The sequence below is a fragment of the Aspergillus japonicus genome (assembly GCF_003184785.1).
Source record: "Aspergillus japonicus CBS 114.51 unplaced genomic scaffold BO86scaffold_20, whole genome shotgun sequence".
Classification (NCBI taxonomy): Eukaryota; Fungi; Ascomycota; class Eurotiomycetes; order Eurotiales; family Aspergillaceae; genus Aspergillus; species Aspergillus japonicus.
The window spans coordinates 315,495-339,118 of record NW_020291657.1 but is presented as its reverse complement, the minus strand read 5'-3'; the positions used below and the strand labels follow the sequence as shown (position 1 = coordinate 339,118).

Sequence of the window (23,624 nt, the reverse complement as noted above, 5' to 3'; positions counted from 1 at the left end):
CGCGATGCAACTCATCAACTGATGCAATCCTGCTTCTCTTCTTGAGCACAAAGGAATTGGCTTGACACAAGTCTATGTAGCTCCAAGAACCCGGCAGGATAAACGCAAATGTGCATCATGCAACCCATATTATGGACTGTGCTACTCGGCTTGGCTGCTGTCCGCAGTGCAACCATCCCCCGGTCTGCTCCCAATGCCTCCTGCAGGGCCATTCCTGGGGATGCTTCGTGGCCCTCGCTCGAAAAATGGCATGCCCTGAACAGGACGGTTCATGGTCGATTGACTGCTACGATCCCCCTGCCCAGCGTCTGTCACAGCGAGCCGTTCGGTAACTATGACGCGGAAGCCTGCAGTGCCATTAAGACCGCATGGCTAGACGACACAACCTTGTCAGTAATCCTGCCTGCGTGCAAGCCACGTTGCAACTAACGTCTTCTTAGTCTGACCCATCCAGCAGAGGTCATGAACCCCTACGTACAGAACTATACCTGTATCCCCTTCACTCCAGCCTCTCAACCATGCATTCTAGGCAATTATGCCAGCTACTCCATCAATGTCACCGGCGCCAGCGATGTGATTGCTGGCGTAGCCTTCGCCCGGAAGAACAATGTCCGACTGTTGATCAAGAATACCGGTCATGAGTAAGGCCCTAGTTTCCCTTATCGTGAAGACTTTATCTGACCCAGCCAGCTTCATGGGCAAATCCACTGGAACAGGCGGCCTCTCCCTGTGGACGCACAACCTCAACACAACAGACATCCTCTCCTCGTACTCGAGTGCCAACTACACCGGACCAGCCGTCCGACTGGGCGCTGGGGTGATCAGCGGGCAAGTCTACTCCATTCTCGGGGCAGCGGGCTATCGCATCCTGGGAGGGACATGCCCCACTGTCGGCCTGGCCGGGGGCTACACCTCCGGGGGCGGACACTCGCTGCTCAACGGCGCCTATGGGATGGGCGCCGACGCGGTGCTGGAATGGGAGGTCATCACCGCGCAGGGGGAGCACCTCGTCGCAACGCCGGACAACCATACCGACCTATACTGGGCGCTCAGCGGTGGGGGCCCTGGCACCTTCGCCGTGGTGCTCAGCATGACCACCAAGATCTTCGCCGACGGACCCATCGGCAGCGGCCTGCTGTTTTTCAACATCTCTGCCGCCAACCCAGAGCCCTACTGGTCCGCGATCTCCGATCTGTGGCAGTTCCTGCCGCAATTCGTCGACGCTGGCCCCAACACGTGGGACTTCGCGCTGACGGCCACCGGCTTTGAAGCGTACGCGATTACCGTGCCAGACAGAAACGGCACACAAGTGCAAGATCTGCTGGAGCCGTTTCTCACCCGCCTCACCCAGCGGGACATACCCTACTCCTTCACGCCCACCACCTCCCCGAACTACCACGACTACTTCGCCAGCCGGTTTGGCCCGGGCATCGCCGGCGCCGGCCCCGCCACGGTACAGCTGACATCGCGCCTCATTCCCCGCGCCGGGGTGCAGGAAATCATGCAGAACCAAGCCATCGTTGCCGCCCTGCGCGCCGTCGTCGAGACAGACCCAGGCCTCTCGCTGGGATGCCACGCCCTCAATGTGAAGGACATCCCCCACCCAGACAACGCGGTCCTCCCCGCCTGGCGCGATGCCATCGCCACGTGCAACATTGTAAGCTACTGGGACTGGAATGTATCTCCGACCCAAATGCAGGCGCGGAAGGCGCAGCTGGTCGACACGCTGATCCCCGGGCTGGAGAGGGCGACGCCCGGCGCGGGGACATATCTGAATGAGATCGATGCGCAGTGGAAGGGGAATTGGGAGGTCGAGCTGTATGGGAGAAATTACCCAAGGTTGCTTCAAGTGAAGGAGAAGTACGATCCGGGCCATGTCTTTTATGCGAAGACAGCAGTGGGCAGTGCAGCATGGGAGGCCGATGCCGACGGGAGGTTGTGTAGGGCTTAAGGTGGGAATAAATTAAGCAATACTGCTGTCAATGGTAAGATTGGGGGATGCCATGCTTTTCTATAATGGTCTGGAAGAAGTGGCTTTTTTCTAGGGCGCAGGTACCTTAGACAGGTTTATGTTCGGTCTTATTTCAACTATGTAAAAGCTGGTTTAATTGCCAGTCTATACGCTTCAAGCCGCTATGAGAACCAATAATAGAGATATATGAATCAGTTTGTGTAGTAGAATCCTGTCTATCTGGGCTATGTAATCATCCTCTGACGTGGAGCCATTTCATGCCTCTGACTCCAGGGATACCACTGCCACCACCGCATAGCATGCAATCCTTTCCTCAGCTTTCTTCTTTGCCTTCCATCTCACCTTCTCTCTCTTGGTCCAAAGCCAAAGCATCCTTGCTACTCGCCACGAGATCTGCAAGATGCAGACAGAAGATCAAACACTTGCTGAGAGAAAAGCTCGCTGCCGGGCGCTGAACGCGATTTATGGGCTACTTGGCGCCCCGGATCATCGGTTGTTGCCCCTTCATCTCGAGCAGGTCAAGATCACTCATACAGGAATGTCCCTGGAGGGTGCCGCTAACCACGCTCCCTATTACTTCGCCTCCTATCCGTATCCCATCGAGGAACCTGAGTATGAGTATCCCGAGGATGCCGAGGATTGGCCGCAATACGACGGATGCCCGTACAAAAACGCCCAACATCTCGCCATCTATTTGGACCGCTTTCTCGGCCGGTGCGCAATGCAAGAAACAGGCACGCAGCCACCTCGCTTTGCGATGACCTCGTGAGTTTTCTGCTTACTGCTTACTCTGAGTGAACTAATGTCTACCTGCACAGTTGGGGCAATTTCAATATTTCATCTAATACCACACTTCACTCAAACCTTCTGTGCCCTAAGACAACATACGGTGCTGGAGCCCTACAGGCCATTTCAGTTCAGTCAGCAGTTGCAGGAAGCTTCGAGTGCTGTTCGAACTTTGAGTTTGGAGGGGGCTTCGAGGATAATGAAGTATACGCACACCCTGTAGTAATGCTCCGATAGATCAAAATGTATCCTTCAGGCTCGTGCTGTTCCGGGTCCTGTGTTGAGGTCGATACTAAGTCCCGATCAGTTGGCCAAGCCGAAGCCCTACCAGGATAGCTTCTCCTCACTATCTATCAAGAACTAGGTAGCTTCTGGCCTCTCATCATTTCAAATTGTCTTCCTAAGGCCATGCCTCAGAGCTCTCAACAAGGTACATTGTAACAGCTCAATGCTGTTCGATTCCCGAAATAAGTATTCTGCTATATGGCTTACCACAGACATGGGGTTGACTCACTCCCCAAGAGCTCCCACAGAAATCAACAATCTAGATCGCCACCTCTCCCTTCCTCTTCCGAACTAAAACCCTAACCCCTGGGTCCGAATCCAAGAAGATCCCATTCTCAATGATCCTGGGCTCCACCTCCCCGGCAATCTTCCACTCGAACTTCATCAACAAATGGCACAGCGCAATCTTAATCTCATTGGCCGCCAGGAACCGTCCCGGGCACGCATGCAGCCCATGCCCAAAAGCAATATGCTCCGACCGGAGGGTAGTCAACTGCCACCGGTTCTCATTGCCGGGCTGCTCGCGCAGTCGCACGAACCGGAAGGCGTCGAATTTGTCGGCCTCAGGGAATACGGCCGAGTCCCACGCGCCGTGGTGCGAGACACCCAGCATCGTGCCCTTGGGGATCCGGAAACCATCAGCGAGGGTGATGTTTGCGGTGGCTTTGCGGACCATGTTGACTACCGATTCAATTTGGGTCAGCAGTGTGCTTGTTCTGCGTGGTGTGGAAGGGGGACTCACTCGATAGAGCAGGTTTGATTCGCTGCGCCTCTTTGATCACACTATCCATGAGTTTGAGGTTGTACAGCGCCGAATGCTTGATCCCTCCGCTCCCCATGACGGAGACCACCTCCTCCCGCAGGTGCTGGATCGCCTCCGGGCACCGCAGCAGCTCGTACATGGTCGTCGTAATGAGGTCGGTGGTGGTGTGAATGGCCGACAGCGCGAGCGTCAGCTGCATCGCTACGGGGGCGTACGGGATCTCGCGGTCTTGTGAAGTCTGCTCCAGCCACTCGATCGAGTCGTACCGCTCGGGCAGCTTGATGCTCGGATCAGCCAGCGCAGCGGCCTTCTCAGCGCGTCGCCGCTCGATGAGCGGGCGAATGATCGCCTCGGCCTGCCGGAGCTGGTCGCGGACCTTGCGCGCCTGTGGGAAGAGCATGGCTAGGACGGGCCAGAGGAATTGCGGGTACGTGCGGATTTGATGCGCGGCGAGGAAGGAGTCCACCGTGTATTCCTTGGTAAGGCGAAGCCAGGTTTTGTCGTGGCGAACCTCCTCGTCGCCCAGGAAGATGGTGGACGACATCCGGGCGATGATCTCAAGGAGGATGTCTTTGAGGACTACTTCGTGCCATTCTGTGTTCTTGTTAGAGCGGGAAGTTGACAAGTCTGATAGAGAGAAGTGAGTGAGCTCACCGTCGTCATTGGGGAAGAGATCTTTGCATGCTTGGGTCGCCGTCTCGTTGACAGGGTCCGTCAGCTGTTCTGCCCAGGGTTAGTCTTAGTATCAGGTTCGACCCATCGGAAACGAGAACATACTCAGCGACCCCATCAACTTCGTCTTAGTCATATCAGCCAGCAAGCTGTGCCCAGTAGATTCAAAAAACGGCTCAAACCCATGGACTTCCGCACATGTGGACTAGATACCTCAGTCAGTCGCACAGCATCTTGCCACCGGGGAAGCACGATGACAAACCTCCTTCATGAACTCCCCATGACTGAGCGCATCGATGTTCCGCACTTCGTCTGCCATGGACGGCGGCAGGACCAGCATCTCCCCGAGATCGGAGATGACCCTGAACGGCTTCGTGTTGCCAACCTAGCCCCTCATCAGCCACCATTTTACCCCAACTCCAAAATAGGCAGTATACCTGCTGAAATCCCTTGGCAACAATCTTCCGCGCATTGGCCGCGAAGCTCTCTTTAGCTTTTTTGTGGCCGATATCCCAGAACGAGGACTTCCCGGTGGACACGAGGGGCACATGAGCCAGGGGACTTTCCAGTCGTCCATACCACAACAGCGAGATTGCGATGAAGATGGGAATCCACAAAGCGGATAAGGTTACGGTGTAGGACCGCGTGCCTGCCAGGGGCAGAAGGCCCGGTGCAGGGGCGGACAGATTCCGACCGAGGTCGAACTCCATACTGAAACAGGCTTCTGTATCTGTATTGAGGTTGAAAGGACGACGGGTATGGTGATCAGATCGCTAACGCGACTGAGTAGCCTTCTATTTGTCTCTGCTGCCAAGGTGTTGCTTCAATAGCCGTCAGTGCCACAGTATCAAACGATCACTTGGCGATCGGTATTTTGCGATTGAGATATGTCCGAAGAGTTTCGCCACAGACACTTAAGGACCACGACAAACGTAACCAATGCAACCAGAATTTGCTGATCAGAATCTCCGGATCGAAGATGGTCTTGTGACGAAGTCAATGGAGGCTGAGTTAGGGCTAGGCGGGGACTGCATCGCTGGATATTCCCGATCATCTCCAAAATTCCCGATCAACAAATCGGAGACGCAGACAGCGCCCGATGTCTCTGCGACTTACCATTGTGGACTAGATTATGGTCACAGCCATAAATCACCGTGAGTGCCAAAGAAGTCGAAAGACACGACATGACCACCACACCCTGCGCACTCCTACCTGTCCTGCGAACTCTCCACAACGTTGCGCTGCTTCAACCGCACACGCAGCATCATGTTCGGACTATTCAGCAGCAGCGAACTAGCCCAGCCTGCTCGCGTCCCCACAGACACGGTCATTCCGCTGAATGCCGCCGACGACACAGAAGTGCTACGCAGTGTGTGCGTGGTGCTGTCCTACCGGTTCGACGACGTGCTGGACCCGGAGAAGCTTCGGTCGTCTTTCGAGAGACTGCTCGACCGACCTGGTTGGCGTAAGATCGGAGCAAGACTGCGCTTAAATGTGTGTTCACTACACTCACGAGCTTAGATAGGAGCGGTAGCTGACATCCCCTAGAAAAACGGGCGCCTCGAATACCACATCCCGAAGTACTACGACGCAAAGCGCCCCATCGTGAACTACTCACACGCCTCCTACGAAACCTCCATCCTCGAGCACCCCTTGGGCTCGCGGCTCCCCCGGCCGAGCGTCAAACCTGCCGTCGTGGCCGATCCCACCGAATTCGACTCTCTAACCACCAGCGGGGACGCCCCCAAGACCCTGCATGACTACCTGACGCGCGACGTGCCACAGCTGAGCCTGCACATTGCCTCGTTCAGCGACTCTACCCTCATCTCCATCTCGCTGCCGCACACCCTCACCGATGGGACCGGCGGAGCACAGATCTACCGCTCGTGGGCGCTCGTCCTGCAGGGCCGCGAGGACGAGATCCCCGCGTTCCACGGCTACGCCCACGACCCGCTGGCGAGCTTCGGCACCGACCCACAGTCCGCAACCCGATACATGTACGCGGGGAGGCAGCTCACGGGGTGGCGCAAATACCTCTTCATCGCGCACCAGCTGTACGACGGCTGGCGGTACCGCACGGGGTCGCGCATCGTCTGCATCCCCGGCGCGTACCTGGCCACCCTGCGCCAGCGCGCCATCACCGAGATCCGGACCTCGACGGGCGACGAGACGGCCTTTGTCAGCGACAACGACGTAATCACTGCATGGTTTACGCGCCTGACCCTGTCGGCTCTCTATCCGCGCACCTCCACGCGCACCATGCGCATCATGAACGCCTTCACCCTCTCCACCGTGCTGGGCGACTCGCACCTCCCCACCTCGAAAGCCTTTATCTCCAACGCCGCGACCGAAATCTATACCTTCTTGCAGGTCAAAGACTTCTTCACCCGCCCGCTCAGCTACGCCGCGCACGCCATCCGCCGGTCCATGACGACCGGCGGCACGCGGGAACAGGTCGAAGCCTTACAATGCGTCAAGCGGCAGACCTTCGCCACCGAGGGCCACAGCTGGCCGATCTTCGGGGATACCTCGATGGAGATGATGAGCTACTCCAACTGGACCAAGGGCAAATACTTCGAGACGGATTTCTCGGCGGCGATCGTGTGCGAGGGTCTGCCGGCGGCGCAGCGCGCGGAAAAGCCCGGGTTCGCGTCGATGGTGCAGTTCAACGCGTGGTCGACCAAGTTCGATCTTCGGAATCTTATGCCCATTATGGGGAAGGATGCCGCCGGGAATTATTGGATGCAGGGGCCGTTGCGCGAGGTGGTGTGGCGTGGGATTGAGCGGGAGCTGGCACAGATGGGTTGATTCGGATATATATATCTTGCTACGCTCTCTAGCCACCAACCGTCGAGAAATCGAATCTGTGATTAGAGGCCGATTTAGTGCGGGGATGGCTTAGATAATCATATACGAGTATGAAGAGTGTCTTATAAGTTAGCCCTTGTAAACAAAATTGTTTTTGAACCATGGTTGACCTTCAGGTGACCTTTAGGTGAATTTGAAATTATTCCATTGAGCTTGCATTCCATTGCATGGGACAAGTCTTCATGATGTTGGTATTGTGTCAGAGTTAAAAGCACTTATCACCAGCAAGCGTTAGTGGTGTAGCGGTTAGCATTGTTGCCTTCCAAGCAATAGATCGGGGTTCGACTCCCCGCTGACGCAGTCTTCTTTTGCTTTTTTTTTTTTTTTTTCTGTTCTGTTTGGTTTGTCCTGTTTTCCCGGCGGAGCATTAGCCAAACTAATTCTGCCACTTAACACGGCAATCCTGGCAACTGGCGCGACAATTCCAACCGGTGAGGTCAGTGTCTAAGTTAAACATCTACCCATAGAAAAATGAAAACCGAATTCAAATTCTTACCAGCTCTGGATATATAGTAAACTGTAAGTACCTGTCATGTCTCTGTCCCGGTCCTTAACATTTCGCTATTCATCGACTACCAAACAATCCAACCAGAGTGCATGAAAGTGATTGTACGTCACCGCACTGCACCGTACTGTATCTACCGAACCATCCATGGCATCTCACAACTCCTGCCATTGACACATCGATGGCTGCCTCATATACTCTCTGCGTATGCTTCGGGGTAAGCAACCTCCGCCTCGACGGAGACAAAGCGTGCCTGAGGTTTTCCGGTACGCTTTTCTCTGTACGCCTCGGGGTACGCAATGTTTTCTTCGATCGAGTGGGCGGCTAGCAGAGCATAATTCACATTAGTACTGAAGATTTCTCTACTGAACCTCAGCAGGTAGTATGTTCCTTACCTGTGCTATCGGAGGTGGGAAGTGCGAGGACTAGGAAACTCCCAGCACCCAAGAGGATCATCGCGGACAACAGCTTCATTTTGAGACGGGTGGTTTGACAAAGAAGGGATATAAGATCTTGGGGTGCTGTTTTTTGATGCTGGGACCGGCGCTCCGAGGCTCCGCAGATGAAAGAAGATGATATGTACGTGGGTCGAGGTGGACAATGGACGCAGGATTCCTCTCTCCTTCTCTCCCTCTGCTCCTCCCGAACACTGTGCGGTAGAGACGCCGACTTATAAACATTAATACCGCTTCCGGCAGTCAGCATCCGGAAAGCAAGCCCAATGACGCAAGGAAAAAGAAAGGGAAAAACCTGTTACTGCAAGCCCGCTGGTCCCCAGTATGCTATGTGCGTGATGTGTGCTGTGAAGCATTAGCGGCATGCAAGTGATGAGGGTACACTCGGCTGCACACATCACTTATACTGCAAATGGATTGACTTACAGGGCAAACACACTCTGATCCTTCCCTACCCCAAGCCAGAAAACTCATTTGAAGACAAGAGACTGCTACCACGGCGTCATCGCGCGAAAGAACCACCTAATTGTATTCTCCCCACCTAATCAAAAACGACATGGAGATAGAGTTACAGCCCTTTCTAGCACCCACCGCGGCAGACGGTGAGCAGCAGCAGCAGCAGCAGCAGCAAGGTTGGTGGTCTCAGGTTCAGCATACGTGCAAGTCCAGCCATTCTAATGCAGCCGCCCTCTGGATCGGAATCCCCGTGCTCATAAATGCATTCGTCTTGATACTTCTTGCTTCCTGGGTTGTGCAGCGCTCGAGCCCAGCATGTTCAATGACGCAGGGAGAAGGCAAGCTTCCCGGTGGCTGTTTTGGCACCCTCTTACCCATGATACTCAACGTTTCCAAACTCTAGCGGGGCTATATGTATGGACGCAAGGAGTGTTCGATGACCATCAACAACAACACTTCTAAACTCTCCTATGTGTGAACTCGCGCCTCTCGCCCCGTGAAATCCGACCACGCAGCAATGAGCGCCACCGTGCCGACAGGAATTGACCTCTCAGCAGATCAGCGGCCAAAGATTGTAGCTGTGCTAGTTACAACTTGGATTATAGCCTTTTTGACGGTCTCGCTACGATTCACCGCTCGAACTTTGGTCAAAGCTGGACTGTGGTGGGATGATTGGGTGGTTCTATCGTCGCTGGTCTCTTCACCCTTCCTTTTTCGCTCCTGATTGATTGTCTTGAGAGCAATCTTCTAACTATTGAGTCTAGATTTTCGGAGCAGTTGTATCCCTCCTGCCGGTTGCCTGGAGTTAGTTCCCACCCATGCTGTTTGCTTTGAGAGTCCAGCGGCTAACCTACGTGATATGCTGAACCAACACGCAGACGTCCGATATGGATTAGGGCTGCATGTCTGGGCTGCGCCTCCCGGCTCGGTCTCGGCCTTTCCCAAATCCTTGGTCATCGCCGAGCTCTTCTATGTGGCCGCTACTGTTGCCATCAAACTCTCGATTCTGCTCTCGTACCGGCGCATTTTTCGAGTGCCTCATGTGCAGAAGGCGACCACAATAGTTGCCTGGATCGTGTTTGCCTGGGCCTTCGCTTGTGTAAGAATAGCACTATCTGATGTTTGCTTTGCTGATCCATAAGCAAACCTCGAGACAGATCCTCATTTGTTTGCCTCCAATGCATTCCATTGCAGGGCAAGTGTGGAGTCAACAATCGCGATTACTTCCTGGGAAAGTCCATCCCGGACACGATCACCGATGTTGGGATTCTCATGATCCCAATGAGAGCCATCTGGGAGCTACACACCACGCGAACGCAGAAGTCCAGTCTCAGCCTCACTTTCTTGATGGGTGGCCTGTTAGTATCACCTACACTGACTCAACACGATCGTTTACACCGCGCTTGCCGGCACTACATGCTGACTGCATGTCCATGTAAACTAACTCACCCTTTAGTGTGATTGTAATCTCAATCATTCGACTCGTCTGCATCATGAGCGTCGATCTGAGCTTCGAGGACATTACGTGGAATTTCGTTCCGTACCTGATCCGGACCTGCGTGGAGCTGAACATCGACACTGTTGCCGGTAACCCCCCCCCACCCGCTGCCCACAATCATCGTACGGACTGACTTTTGAGGGCCACAAAGCTTGTTTGCCTTGCCTGTGGCCCATTTACACATACTGCCGGGAACGTATGGGGTTGTCTGGTAGTTATCCCAGCGCAGGCTCTTTTCCGAATTCCGAGGGCCAGATTTGTTCTGGGCGTAATCGGTGGCGGCTATTTTCGGATGAAGACGAGTACCGATATGGGGATCAGGTTCCTATGCAGGCTGGCGAGGGAATCACGGTTCATCATGGCTACTTGGTGCAGACAGAAAGCGCTACATGTAGTGGCGGCGACGTGACCTTTCATTGAGCAATGTGTATGTAGTTACCGGGCACTGTACGGAGCTGCAACTGCTACACCGGACAAACTCACTAGGAGTAGCAAGCCACTGATACAATCCAGCGGCAAGAACAGAGCTACTGAGTATCAGAACCAGTGAAACCAGTGGCAATGCAGAAGTACTGCCGATCCTCATGTGGATACTTATACACAGACTAGTTTGTGTTTGTGACGGACGCGTGCATCATCTCAAGCCCTTTTCCCCCTCTTTGGATCTCTTTGTCCTTGGGAATTCTCGTCCTCATATAGAGCATACAGCAGAGCCTTAAGACCCGCATCGATCTCTCAAGCAGGGACATTTCTGACATCAAACTCCCAATCATGGCCTCCTCAACTCCCACCACCTATTTGCTCCCTCGCGATCGCTTCGAGGCCACCAGGTATGCGCCTAAGCCCTAAGCTCCAAGCTTTCCCATGTGTCTGTTTCCTCACCATACTAACCCCAAATCTTCTTCCCAGGCTCTCCTCCCAGCATTTACTCTGGCAGCTCCACACGGGCTATCTCCTCCACCCCGACATCCCCCTGAAGGAGGGTATGACCATTGCGGACATTGGGACTGGCACTGGGTTAGGAACGCCACTCCCCTCCCTTAGCCCTTTCAGCCCTTTCAGCCCTTTCTCTTGTGCTCATACTTGCAACCCAAACTACCAGCATCTGGGCCCTCGAGCTCTCCCCTCACCTCCCCCGCAACGCCCAGGTTGGCGGCTACGACATCGCGAGCACCCACTTCCCTGCCTCAGAGTACTGGCCCGCACACATGCGCTTCGACCACCTCGACTCGCTCAGCGAGGCGATCCCCGACCCACTGGTCGGGCACTTTGACGTAGTGCATCTGCGCATGTGGGCGTTTGTCATCCGGGACAACGACCCCAGCGCGCTGATCCGGCATGCGGAGAGATTAAGATAAACCGTATATCTGGACTACTTCGCCAGAGTGACTGGGCTGAATCTCATTTTGTTCGAAGTACTTCTTGTTCAGGGGCTGCAAACAAGCCATATTGCATTACACTACCTATAACTGAGCGTACAAAACCACACTAACAGTAAACAGTCTACTCCCCCCGCAGCATCCGAGGATAGTGAGGCTGACCCGGGTCATCCATCGAGTCAATCAGCGCCGCCACTCCCCGGTTCAATCCCACAGCCACCGCTCGAGCACTCCACTCCTCCACCGGAAGCACATCGACATGAGCAGCGCCCGTCTCCTTGACCACAAACGCCTTCAAATTATCCAACGGAATCACGATATCGCCAACCTGGTGAGTGTACGAGACCGAAGCAGAGGAAGCCTTGGGCTTGTTCTCGAACACGGCCGTCAGAATACTCTTTGTCGCGTTGTGCACCGAGACAAAGTCAAGAGCACCCCGCAGGTTCTTCAGCGTGGGCACAGCGCGGGTCTTGCGCATGTACGCGGCCAGGGCGTTCATCCAATCGGTTTGCGCGGCGGCGCTTTCGGCATCGGCGCCCTCGCGGATGATGGTTGAGGGGCGGTGAATCCACACATTCACCCCGTGCTGTTTGTTATACTCCTCCAGCAGACGCTCGCTGGCCCATTTCGCGGCCACGTAGCCGTGCGAGCCGTCGGCCGGGGGCGGGTGCGCGGCAACCGAGACCTCCGGGAAGGAGGTGTAGTTGCCAAAGAGGGCTACACCCACGGTCGAGAGGTAATGAATGGGCACCTTGCGAGCCGTGCAGAGGCGGATCAGCTCCTTGGTCGAGCCCATGTTCGCGGCCTTGATCTCGGGATAGAACTTGAGGTGGGAGGTGTCAGCGCCGTTGTGGATCACTGCATCCGCGCGGCTGAAGATCTGAGCCGCTTGCTGTTCGGAGAGACCGAGACGGGGGTCTTCGAGGTCACCTGCGAAGTACTGGATTCGGGCGTCTGCGATCAGCTCTTTCGATTGGAGGCGCTCATCAAGACGGCGGGTGGCGAGGCAGATGATCTCCTTTACGGATGGGTCTTGCAGCAAGCGCAGGAGCAGGTGTCGGCCCAGCAGTCCACTGACACCCGTGAGCACAATGCTGCGAGGACGGGCGGCAGGAGCCACGCTCGCCTCCATCTTTGCTGCTTGGGGCAATGCGATCTCGGCCTTCCAGTCGATGCGAATAGGACCCTTTGATAGGGGTCCTGTGGTGGCTTCCAAGCTGGTAGGGGTGCTAGTTCCAGTATAACCACTGCTGGACTCGGTAGACGTGGCATCCTGGTTGGAGTCCGCTGAGGAGCTGGTCTCGTCATTCGGTGCAGCGACCGGAGCAGGCTGGGAAGGATTGTTCGTGGCAGGTAACTGATCAGAGGACGATTCTTCGCCTCCAAGGCCAGGAAGCAACGAGGCTGGGACTTGCGCGGCCACAAGGTCTGCCAGCTCGGCCATGGTATCGTTGCCCATAATCTTCAAGACCGGAACGCTGACTTCGAAATTCTTCAGGAACCACGAACGGATGTCGACCGAAATTAAAGAGTCGAGACCAATATCACGGCTTCTCATTGCCATCAGATCCTCGTCGGCAGTGTTCATCTGCAACACATTGCGAAGTTGCATGGCAAATCTCCCTACTCCAGTCAGTATGCAATGCAAGGAATTGCAATACGCGGAAACTTACCCTTGACGACAGCAAGCACATCGCTGGTTGACTTGCAGGCAGCAAGCTGATCCTGGACCGAGGTAACGACTTCATTTCCTGCGTCAGTTCCGTTCTTCTCGACCCTGTGAACGACAAAGTCGAAGAATGCCGGGTTCGAGTGCCACTTGGGCGCATTCTCCGTGTCGGCAGCAGGGATATCCAAAAGGCCGGTGGTGAGCTCAGCTTCGTCGCCTGAATCCGGACGACCGGCATCGATACCCTCCGCAAAGAGCTGGTGGTAATCTTGCTCTGACAGGTGCATCAGCGCCATCTTGGACACAGTCAAGTCAAGAGCCTTGCTGGACTCGCGCTCCATGTAACCTGCACCGATGATAGCACCCACGTTCAAAGCAGTAGCTGCCAGACCGCGCTTGCGACGTTGAGCGGCCAAACTGCACATGAAGGTATTCGCCGCCGCATAGTTGGCCTGACCCAGGTTACCAATGACACAATTGATGGACGAGAACAGGATGAAGAAGTCCAGGTTGGCGTTCTTGAAGATGCGGTCCAGGTGAATACTTCCGTAAACCTTCGGGCGGAACACCTCGCTCATGAGTTCAAATGACATGTTGCGGATCGAGACATCTCTCAGCACCATGGCACCATTCAGAACACCGATGATCTGCGGCATAGTCTCGCAGATAGACTGATGAGCAGCACGTAGAGCACGCTCGTTTGTCACATCGCAGCGTACGATAGACACAATGACACCATTGCGCTTATGAGCCTTGATCCAGTCGGGCGAGATGTTGGGGTTGCGGCTGGTCAAGACAAGGTATCTCGCGCCTCGTTCGATCATCCAGTCGGCCAGAGAAACACCGAGAGCGCCCGACAAACCACACAGCCAGTATGTCTTATCGCCCTTGAAGAACGAAACCGAGTCCAACCGGCTGACGTGAACAGGGTAGGTCTTGGAAAGAGTCCAGTCGATGATTGTGGTCGGCTCTTCAGGGCTTAGCTCGTTCAGAAGTTCATCGATACCAACCGCCCGAGACGCCGATTGGAAAATCTTTCCAGCCTCGGTCTGCACGCTGACCAGAGCGCGCTGTAGGAACTGGCCTAAGAAAGGCGCAGACGATGGGCTGCTCTTCCAGCCAACTGAGGCATATAAAGTCGCCCTGGATTCCTTCCTGCAGTGCGAAGGAAGACTAGACATGATGTTTGACTCGATCTCAGAGTGCTCGCTAGATAAGCCGACAAAGCTAGCCGTGTCTAGAGGTAGGATATCGGAAACCTCAGACTGAGTCAGATAAGGCTCAAGCTTGGTCCAAGAGGCAGGAACGTTCTCCTGCGTCGAGTCCGCTACGAAGAAGGCGCGGACATTTTTGCTTGCCGCTTGGCTGGCAATGGTACGTGCTAGCAGCTCGGTGGAATTGTGCACAACAATTGTATCCCCATCAATGAGAGGGTCGACCACAGCCATGGAGACGAGGCGAGCAGCTAGTACAGTCAGAAGGTCGGCGTCGGCCAGCGTCGAAACAGGCAGCGGAACTGCCGAAGCCTTGGGCACATGAATGACCGATAAGAGAGATGGCACAAGAGCCAGGAAGCGTGCCTGACTCTCGGGCTCGGTTCCCAGAACAAGGAACTGATGACCATGCGGCGTGCGAAGGGCCGAAAGTACGGCATGGCTGACCTCAAGACTAATTTGAGACTTGGTATCAGGAGGGCTAGCCCAACGTGACAGCTCTGTCAACTTCCATCCCTCGGCCTCCTTGTGCAGGGCTGCGGGGGCCTTGTAAATGTCAGCCTCCTTGGTAATCGGGCGGCGAGCTGAATTGTAGCGGTCATTGCGGGCCTTAATGTGTCGGAGACGGGGCACGAGCTCCTCGCCCTCAGCATTGACAACGATCTCCGGTTCCAATGGCCAGGGCAAATGTTTGCCCGAAGAGGCAGAGGCATCGAAGCGTAGAATCTTCTCGACCAGGCTTTCGTGCTTGAACGAGCTCAGATCTGCGATATCGATGTTCTGGAATTGCAGAGCAGGGGCTTCGAACACTGCAGTACGAGCAAAGCCGACCGTCATGTTAGACCATGGGTCCTCGTTAAGCCGACCACTGGTAACCCAGAGAAGCTTGATGGGTGCAGAGAAGAGCGTTTTGAAAGCGAGCCACTCATCGGGTGTCATATCTTCAAAGACAGGCTTGTCCAGCTCCGACAAGCTGACGACTGTGGCATCAGCATCGATCAGATCGAAGTCTACCTCTGTCAATTTGCCAAAGGAGTGGAGCTCGTGGGAGATTTTGCTGAGAATACCCTGGACAGGCCGGATCAGAGATTGGGTCTTTGATGTGCTTCCTCCAATGACGACGAGCTTCTTGATAGGGTACTCTACTGCAGCCGAACCTTGCAGAATCCCAGGGCTGACAGGCTCGCGCAGGAAGCTAACCTGGTCATCCACAGCTTGAGCTGCAAACACGGTCATACCAAGGATGTCCTGAAATGACTGGGGCGCTGTCGCATCGATGCCAGAGAAGCCACTGCTCTGAAGGAGTCTCTCCCACTCGGAGTAAGAGACGAATGGCGAGAGAGGGCGGCCGGTATCTGCACCAAGCCACCAACCCGGCAGGGATCCAAAGATAAATCCGGCACTGCCGTAAGGCTGGCCGTTGTTGGTGCCTTCTCCGACGATCAGGAAACCGCCCGGCTTGAGCAGCTTGCGGATGTTGCGCATGGTGAGCTCCAGATCAGGGGTGGCGTGAATGACGAGGAAAGCGACAACCACGTCACAGGTTCCCTCGGCGTAGCCCTGAGCAACGGGATCCTGGCCACAATCAAAGGTCTTGAAGACCATGCGATCCTTGTGAGCAGAGAATGTCTCCGCAGCACCCTCGAAGAAACCACTGGACACGTCTGTGAAAGTATAGGACAAGAATCTCGAGTCAAGGTTCTGGAGGATTCTTGTCGTAGCACCTCCGGTACCGGCACCAACTTCCAGGATGTTGAGATGAGGATAGCGCTCTGCAAGCTGGGCGATAATCTTGCCAATCCAGAAGCCAGCCTCCCGCGAGCCGAAAGCACCCTGATAGTAATTGTCGAGGATGTTACTGACCCGCATCTCTTCCAGCATGTTGGTTTCGCCACGGAAAACACGCGGCATCTGTTGCCCAACCAGGTGCATCATGCGGTAGTCAATGAGGTCCGAAAATTGTTCCGTGGCTGCACGGAGGTCTTCCAAGGAGTCTTTCAGCCATTCCTTCTTGGCCACCTTGTGCTCTCCGTTGCGGATCAAGTTGACAATGTGGCGAGCATACTGAAGGTAATGGCTGTGAGGGCTATCCTTACTCCTCAGCGGAGAGTCGGCGGGCACCTCTGCATCTAGTTTCTTGAGGTAGTAGGTCGAGATACGCTCCAATCCCTCCAGGATCTCCGAATGATGCTTGGTCACAGTGGTATCCGACGCAGCCAACTCGCCATCGAGACTGTTTTTGACCCACTGGTACCTGGAGAAGACCTTGCGATCGTTCTTGGCGGTCAAAGCGCCCAAGGGCACCAATTCAACGCGCTGCATCTGGATTGCTGCGCAACTGGAGTCATTGGTGTAGATGCTGACATCTCCTGAGAACCCGGCGGACTGTGTGGAGCCCAAAGTCGAGTCAACCGTGATGTCGGTCATGGATTTGCACAGAGCGGGGTTGACACGGATGCTGCTCATGCTGGTGGGTAGATGCATGTTCAGAAGCTGGTCATCATCCGGGTAACTGTACGCAAGAATGAGAGACTGGATGCCACCATCCAACTCAGCAGGATGCACCAGCAAGGGCGGTCCGAACGTATCGCGCGATACTGATTTCACGGCACACACACTCGTTCCCAGTTTCCGTCTAAGAGTGTGCAGAGACTTGAACGGTCCTTCAAATCCGTAGCCCAGCGTAGCCAGGAGGTTGTAAAAACGCTCATTGTCCACTGTGATCATGTGGGCTGGCTTGGTAGCTCGACGGGGAAGAGTGGTTTCCAAGGAATTTCCAAAAATGATGTGAAGATCCGCTTCAGCCACCAGGGCGAGATCCTCCTCTCCGAGGCTTGCGGAGTAGGTGAACTTGGCTTGGACGTGGTTATCGCTCAGATGGCGAACATCAGACAACGAGGTCTGCACTTCGATACCGGCATCGTCTTGGCTGAAGGTCAAGGCTTGGTGTATGACAAAATTCTTCAACTCGAAAATCCGCACATTACGCTCGCCTGCCAGGACTCGAGCACCCTCGAAAGCTGTACAGATATACCCTGCCGCGGGAAAGACAGTCTGGTTTTGAACCTGATGACCTGAGACCCAATCAATCTCGCTGGCACGCAGCAGGTGTCCCCAGCTCAAATGGTGGGCCGCGCTCTCCGGCTTCATGGTTCCCAGCAATTGGTTGAATTGCTGGATTTGGGAACGGTGCTTCTTGGATGCCCGCGACTCATGACGGTAAGAGGCCTCATGGTTCCACTTATAACTTGGAAGGCCCTTCACCACTCGGAGGGTGGACTTGTCATCATTCACCGCAAGGTCGAATCCAGTCAAGTCAAGGTTCTGTCCCCCAAGATGACGCCACAGAGATCCGAGACTCGAAGCCAGACTGACCGCGGCATCCGATCCCCGGCTGAGCACACCATAGTATGGAATACTCTTGCCTAAGACTTCCTGGATGGTTTGCGATGCGGGTCCCTTCAAGGCCGGATGAGGGCCGACTTCAATTGCGGCCTGGTATTCGCCCCCCTCAAGAGCAAGCCTGAGAGCCTGGTAGAATTGCACAGACCGAGCGACACTTGCGCCCCAGTATTCGTCACTGAGGTTCATTTCTGCTGTAACCTCGCGGGCATACACACTCGAAATCCAGAGACAGTTGTTCGATGTTGGCTCAAGGGCACGGACACCTGCCGACTTGACCAAGGCGACATAATCGGCAAGACGTCGCGACACGTGGTTAGAGTGGTAAGCTCGGTCGACACGAAGCTTGCGGTTGAACTTGTTCTCGTCGTCCAGGATCGTTTTAACCTCATCAATGGCATCCTCGTCACCGGAGATCGTCACACTAGAGGATGAGTTGACAGCGGCAACACAGAGGCGACCAGCGAAGAGCTCGTCTTCTACCAGAGCCTGCGCATCTTCTGGGGACAGACCTGCTGCCAACATAGCTCCTTTGATGTGAGGTCCGTTAGGACTTTCCATCTTCGAAGCAAATCGACCACGGAAGTATGCCACACACATGGCGTCTCGCGCGCTCAAGTGACCGGCCGCGTATGCTGCAGCCATTTCACCCGAGGAGTGAGCGACGATGGCATCGAAATGAACGCCTGCGAGCTTCAGCAGATCCACCAACACGATCTGAACAACAGTAGAGAGGAATGAGAAAGCACCCGTCAAAACCCGAGAGGAATTAGCTGCCGCGCGAAGCTCCTTCTCAAGTGAGAAGTCAGGGCGAATCTCCTCGGGGAGTTGCTCAATGTGAGCTTGCAGGTCCTGGACAATCTTCCGAGCTGTGGCGGACTTCTCAAGCAGCTCAGCGCCCATGCGAGCGTACTGCGCTCCTTGGCCGGTGAAAATGCCGAGAACCTTCGGCTTCTTTCCTCCTGAGAGAGCTGGGAGTCTCACACCCAAATCTTCGACCTTGGTAGCTTCTAATTCACCCCGAATCTTGGCCACCAAGTCGTCGGCCGATGCAGCGGCAAAGGAAATGCGGTAAGGGAACTCAGACCGACGTTGCTGCAGGGTGTATGCCAAGTCGCGCAGATTGAGCGATGGGTTTTCTTGGACGTAATCAGCGTACGCGGAGAGGCTTTCACGTAGCGACTGCCGAGTGAGGGCCGAGAACACAAAGGGGGTGAATTGATGCTGAACCCCATCCTCAATCAGTCGAGGGCGCTCGTAACTTTCCAGAATAGCGTGGGCGTTGGCACCGCCGAAGCCAAAACTGTTCACACTGGCTCGTCGTGGCTGGCCAGGGACGACTTGCGGCCATTGCTTGGCTGTGGAGGGTATTTCCAGGTTCGCAGTGAAAGGGGCCACTCGGTCGCTTAAGTTGTTCAAGAGCATATTGGGTGGTACAGTCGAATGCTGAAGGGCTAGCGAGGCCTTGAGTAGGGCAGCCAGGCCTGCAGTACCTTCGGTATGTCCGAGGATGGTCTTGATCGAGCCAACATAGAGACGGTCATCCGTGGTTTTGGTGCCAAATTTCTCACCGTAAAAGGCCCTCGAGATGGCTTCGGCCTCGATCGGATCTCCTGCAGGCGTACCTGTCCCATGAGCTTCGAAGAACTGAGGCCGGTCCGACGCCTTCTCCAAGTCCAGACCGGCTTTGGCATAGGTAGCACAAATCAAGGCCTGCTGGGCAGTAGCACTGGGCATTGTGATGCCTGTGGTCGATCCGTCCTGGTTAAAACCAGTCTCGCGAATGATGCACTCAATGTCATCTCCATCCTCAATAGCGGCACTAAGAGTCTTCAGAACGCACGCAGCGACACCATCTCCTCGGGCATAGCCATTGGCGTCCTTATCCCACATCTTACTGCGGCCTTTCATTAAGGTTAGCTCACCATATTTGGGAGTTAACATTCTTAGTACTAACCATCGGGAGACAGCATCTTCAGCTTGCTTTCCATGATATAATTTTCTGGACCCAACAGTAGATTAGACCCACAAGCCAGAGCGATCCGCGACTCCCCAGCTCGGAGCGACTGCACGGCCAGGTGGACCGCCACCAGACTGGAGGAACAGGCGGTATCCAAGGTCATCGATGGCCCGTGCCAGTCAAAGAAGTACGAGACGCGGTTTGACAAGATGCTCCGTCCAATGCCGGTTGCAGCGTAGACTGGAGCAGTTTTTGCTATTACAAGCCCCCTGTGTCAGTAGACTCATATCCCGAGGAAAACCCGAAGAATAATCAGTGCACTTACGATCACGTAGCAAGCTGGCCTCGTAATCACCACACATGAGTCCAACATAGACACCGGTGTCACTACCCCTGAGGGCATCTATTGTCAGCCCGGCCGACTCGAGACCTTCGTAGACAGTTTCCATCAAAAGACGTTGTTGAGGGTCGATGGCCTTCGCCTCCACCGGCTTGATCCCGAAGAATTCGGTGTCGAAAGCGGTAACATCCTCGTCTAGCACGTAGGAATGCCGAATATTGCTGTGACCATGGTACGCTGGGTCAGGGTGATAGTAGTTCTCGGCATTGAAGCGACTGTTGGGGATCACGCTGCGAACATCGCGAGGGTTGCGAAGGAGACTCCACAGCTTTGAGGGCGACGATGCTCCGCCAGAGAAACGACAGGCACTGCCCACAATGGCAATGGGCTCGTTCTGGTGAGTGGTTATAGCCATGGTGAATAGCGGGAAGCGGAGGTGAAACAGCGGCTGATCTCTCGAGAGGTTGAGGCGTGTTGTGGGTGTTGAACAGACACTTGGTTTATTTGCCTCAATCCAATTCGAGTGGCTTCTAGCAATCTTTAAACTATCCCTCTCCTCACAATGCCATTCGCACCGACTGAATATCCTCACCCCATGAATCCTGCCGAAGTGTATTGATCGGAGAACCTGGAGCACGGTGCACTTGGGATCGACGTGCATGATCGCAGGCAAGAAGCATCCGAGGCTTATTACGCCGAAGATGTAAGGAGTCCCTGCAGATCCCCACACAAGGTGAAGACCGATTCCCAATGATAGCCAAGCAACTCGTACTGTGCTTCGGTAATTTTGCTGGGCCCGCTTCATCTTATCCGGCATTTAAAAGGGTCATAAGAGTGGCGGTAGACTCTCTGATGGTGATCCATGCGGAGTTACTCTGCGACCTCGTCAGTCGGTGATCGACATTTAAAGTAGGAGAATTACTCCGATCGCTTGCCACACTTGGAATGGTTGCATCGGGAATAAGCTATGAAGAACAATGATCGACCAGTAGTCCCTGCAAGTAACTCAGTCTCTTTAGTCTATTGATATGGCTTATACCTTTTCCTTCGGACTATCATTATGCCCGGCCTCCACTGCGCGCGATCATACCAACGAGTGCAGTATTTTCGGCCATCATAGGCGCCGTAGGCAATACTTCATATTTCCCGTCTAGAAATGAGAATGACTGGTCGCATGGTAGATGCATAAGTGGCATGACATGGCTCGGGACAAAATGTCGAGGCATCGCCTCGGTCGCACAGGTGGTGAACAAGCTCCTAGTAACTATATCGAAACTGAGTATCTTGGATGTCGGTGACATCTTCACCGGCTTGGTAGGTGATCCCCGGGAAAATAATCGGGGTCTGGTCTCGTTTGCGATTTTCCGACCGACAGATGTACCAGTACAGACTCAATGCCACGAAGAGCAGGCACCAGGTGACAATGGCCGTGACGACCCCCTCAAAAAACCTCGGTGCAGCACTGGGCTTCCAGAGTTGAGGAGCTGCAATACACCCGGTACAGTATCCAATGAAGAACAAGGCGTTGACCATGGGACGCTTGGTGTTGCCTTTGACGTTTGAGGCGCTGAGGCTCAGCACAACAGCCAGGATGTTTGGTAGACATGAAGCCTGCAGTCAGTTAGTCCTAGAGTCCACACTGCTAATGCAGAAAACAAGAAAGAAGATGACGATGATGTCTTACCAGCCACGACGAGGCGATTAAACCCCAGCCAGCAGTGAGTGGCAGCTTGAGGAGGAGGATGTTTCCGACCAGGGGAGGGATGGTCATCATCATCAGAACCAAGCACCGATAATTAGGGAGTAGATAGCACCCTGCAAGGCTGATCCATATTGCCAGGATCTGTACGGCTCCCGAGGGGGCCGTATACAGCATAGTCTGGAGACTGGTGTAATTCAGGTTCTTGATGATAAGGGAGGCAAACTAAACCTGTCAGTGACGAAGGGACGACCCCTTTGAAAATAAGACCTTACTGTCATCACTGGGGCCTGCATGGTGACCAAGACTCCGAAAATGAACATGAACCACGCCCGGATATCTCCCAATGTCTCCTTAACTTGTGCAACTGAGAACTGAGTTAGATCGCCGGCGTCCCGATCAAGCATCATCCTTGCTTCAAGAACCTCCTTTTCGCGTGGGGTGAGGAACCATGCTTTCTTGGGCGAAACAGGAACGATGAGTATAAAGAGACCGCCAATGCCACATGTTATGGCTCCGCAGATGAGGAACAAAGTCCTCCAGGGTGCGAGACTGCCGGGACTCGATCGTCCGATCCCGTACATGAGCAGACAGCCAAGTACCTGAGCCAAGCCATCCATCGTGATCCAAATCCTGGAGTAAGAGATTAGACCTCATCTGTCTCGCAGGCTCGCTTTTTTGCCTCACCCGACGCGCAAAGCATGTTCATTCTTTTGATACCAGACACTGGTCAGAGTGACGAATGCTGGGGCGACTGCTCCTTCACTCACCCCGAGGAGAAATCGTACGGCGGCAAAGTCAGCAAAAGACTGGGTGGCTGCCAGGCACATGCAGATCCCTCCCCAGATGATACTAAACCAGAAGAGAGGTTAGAGAGGCTTCCCAGAAGTGATTGAGGCTCCACATACATGGTGACTCCAACAAATCGCGTCAAGGGCAGGCGACTCATCAGATAAATGAAGGGATATTCCGCCACCAGCTGTCCTTGACGGTTGTCAGCGAGATGCTTCTCATTGCGATTTCTTGCTCTTTTTCCTGTCGAAAGTCATACCAAGGTAGAAGATCGAGGAGCACCAGGAGTACTGGGACCCCTGCAAGGAGAGGTCATCGAGAAGCCCGAAAACCGAGGCATAACTCAAGCCCTGCTTGTCGAGAACTGTGATAGTGATGGTGATGGTGAGTTGGAGGAGAGGAGGATGAAGAGGAGGATGAAGTGAAGCAATGAGTTGAGAGAGGGAAGAAGTGGAGGGGAAGAGAAAGAGAAAGGGAAAAAGGCAACTGGCGGGGTTGACCAACACTGAAAGAAGAAGACCAAACACAACATCGGCAAGATAAACCGGTCGATTTTCCTCACCACCTGCTCTTCCTCCTCTTTCGAATATATCACTCGATGACAGCTACCATCGCTGGCCTCTTTCTCCTGAGGTATCTGCACCATCTCCCCAATCTCTCGATTAAACGAACTACTGCCTGAGAATGACTTCTGCTGATTTGTGATTGTTCCCACTCTAGGATGACGAGATGACGATGACGATGAAGATGAATCGTACGCGACGTGAAGTCCTCGAGAAGACACGCCACAGTCTCAGAATGGCCTTCATCAAGCTGATGCCAGCGGTCACTGAGTCCCCATTTATGCGTATGATAAGCCCACCGCGATATGCAAGGGGTGGATTGCCGCCAAGAATCCAATACTTGCTC

General features: G+C 54.5%; 9 protein-coding genes and 1 non-coding gene across 10 annotated transcripts; 6 read left to right on the top strand and 4 right to left on the bottom strand.

The window, feature by feature from the left end:
• Positions 1-117: 117 nt before the first annotated feature.
• BO86DRAFT_429353 (putative FAD-dependent isoamyl alcohol oxidase) lies at positions 118-1,951 on the top strand (the record flags this gene model as incomplete). The annotated part of the gene is made up of 3 exons (XM_025675637.1): positions 118-389; positions 441-641; positions 691-1,951. The coding sequence occupies 3 exons, from the start codon at positions 118-120 to the stop codon at positions 1,949-1,951; spliced, it is 1,734 nt and encodes a 577-aa protein (XP_025528322.1).
• A 421-nt stretch (positions 1,952-2,372) lies between these two features.
• BO86DRAFT_399068 (uncharacterized protein) lies at positions 2,373-2,741 on the top strand (the record flags this gene model as incomplete). Its single annotated transcript, XM_025673597.1, has 1 exon — positions 2,373-2,741. One exon carries the CDS (start codon positions 2,373-2,375, stop codon positions 2,739-2,741), a length of 369 nt encoding a protein of 122 aa, XP_025528321.1.
• A 561-nt stretch (positions 2,742-3,302) lies between these two features.
• Positions 3,303-5,188, bottom strand: BO86DRAFT_399067 (cytochrome P450; the record flags this gene model as incomplete). The annotated part of the gene is made up of 6 exons (XM_025673596.1): positions 3,303-3,724; positions 3,786-4,400; positions 4,461-4,529; positions 4,584-4,683; positions 4,741-4,863; positions 4,916-5,188. The coding sequence occupies 6 exons, from the start codon at positions 5,186-5,188 to the stop codon at positions 3,303-3,305; spliced, it is 1,602 nt and encodes a 533-aa protein (XP_025528320.1).
• Positions 5,189-5,744: 556 nt separating this feature from the next.
• BO86DRAFT_429341 (uncharacterized protein) lies at positions 5,745-7,386 on the top strand (the record flags this gene model as incomplete). Its single annotated transcript, XM_025675636.1, has 2 exons — positions 5,745-5,972; positions 6,027-7,386. The coding sequence occupies 2 exons, from the start codon at positions 5,745-5,747 to the stop codon at positions 7,284-7,286; spliced, it is 1,488 nt and encodes a 495-aa protein (XP_025528319.1). The 3' UTR covers positions 7,287-7,386.
• Positions 7,387-7,574: 188 nt separating this feature from the next.
• Positions 7,575-7,646, top strand: BO86DRAFT_t114. Its single transcript has one exon. It is a non-coding gene; the product is annotated as a tRNA-Gly (tRNA).
• A 395-nt stretch (positions 7,647-8,041) lies between these two features.
• On the bottom strand, positions 8,042-8,325 carry BO86DRAFT_399065 (uncharacterized protein; the record flags this gene model as incomplete). Its single annotated transcript, XM_025673595.1, has 2 exons — positions 8,042-8,175; positions 8,247-8,325. 2 exons carry the CDS (start codon positions 8,323-8,325, stop codon positions 8,042-8,044), a joined length of 213 nt encoding a protein of 70 aa, XP_025528318.1.
• A 537-nt stretch (positions 8,326-8,862) lies between these two features.
• On the top strand, positions 8,863-10,680 carry BO86DRAFT_399064 (uncharacterized protein; the record flags this gene model as incomplete). The annotated part of the gene is made up of 5 exons (XM_025673594.1): positions 8,863-8,938; positions 9,641-9,861; positions 9,957-10,120; positions 10,219-10,349; positions 10,412-10,680. The coding sequence occupies 5 exons, from the start codon at positions 8,863-8,865 to the stop codon at positions 10,678-10,680; spliced, it is 861 nt and encodes a 286-aa protein (XP_025528317.1).
• A 351-nt stretch (positions 10,681-11,031) lies between these two features.
• On the top strand, positions 11,032-11,618 carry BO86DRAFT_399063 (uncharacterized protein; the record flags this gene model as incomplete). The annotated part of the gene is made up of 3 exons (XM_025673593.1): positions 11,032-11,090; positions 11,170-11,277; positions 11,363-11,618. 3 exons carry the CDS (start codon positions 11,032-11,034, stop codon positions 11,616-11,618), a joined length of 423 nt encoding a protein of 140 aa, XP_025528316.1.
• A 145-nt stretch (positions 11,619-11,763) lies between these two features.
• On the bottom strand, positions 11,764-20,639 carry BO86DRAFT_361279 (putative polyketide synthase; the record flags this gene model as incomplete). Its single annotated transcript, XM_025669853.1, has 5 exons — positions 11,764-12,934; positions 12,998-13,262; positions 13,313-19,828; positions 19,882-20,139; positions 20,210-20,639. 5 exons carry the CDS (start codon positions 20,637-20,639, stop codon positions 11,764-11,766), a joined length of 8,640 nt encoding a protein of 2,879 aa, XP_025528315.1.
• Positions 20,640-21,481: 842 nt separating this feature from the next.
• Positions 21,482-23,361, bottom strand: BO86DRAFT_361275 (pantothenate transporter; the record flags this gene model as incomplete). The annotated part of the gene is made up of 7 exons (XM_025669852.1): positions 21,482-21,835; positions 21,909-22,148; positions 22,199-22,556; positions 22,611-22,775; positions 22,832-22,907; positions 22,975-23,079; positions 23,220-23,361. The coding sequence occupies 7 exons, from the start codon at positions 23,359-23,361 to the stop codon at positions 21,482-21,484; spliced, it is 1,440 nt and encodes a 479-aa protein (XP_025528314.1).
• Positions 23,362-23,624: the final 263 nt, after the last annotated feature.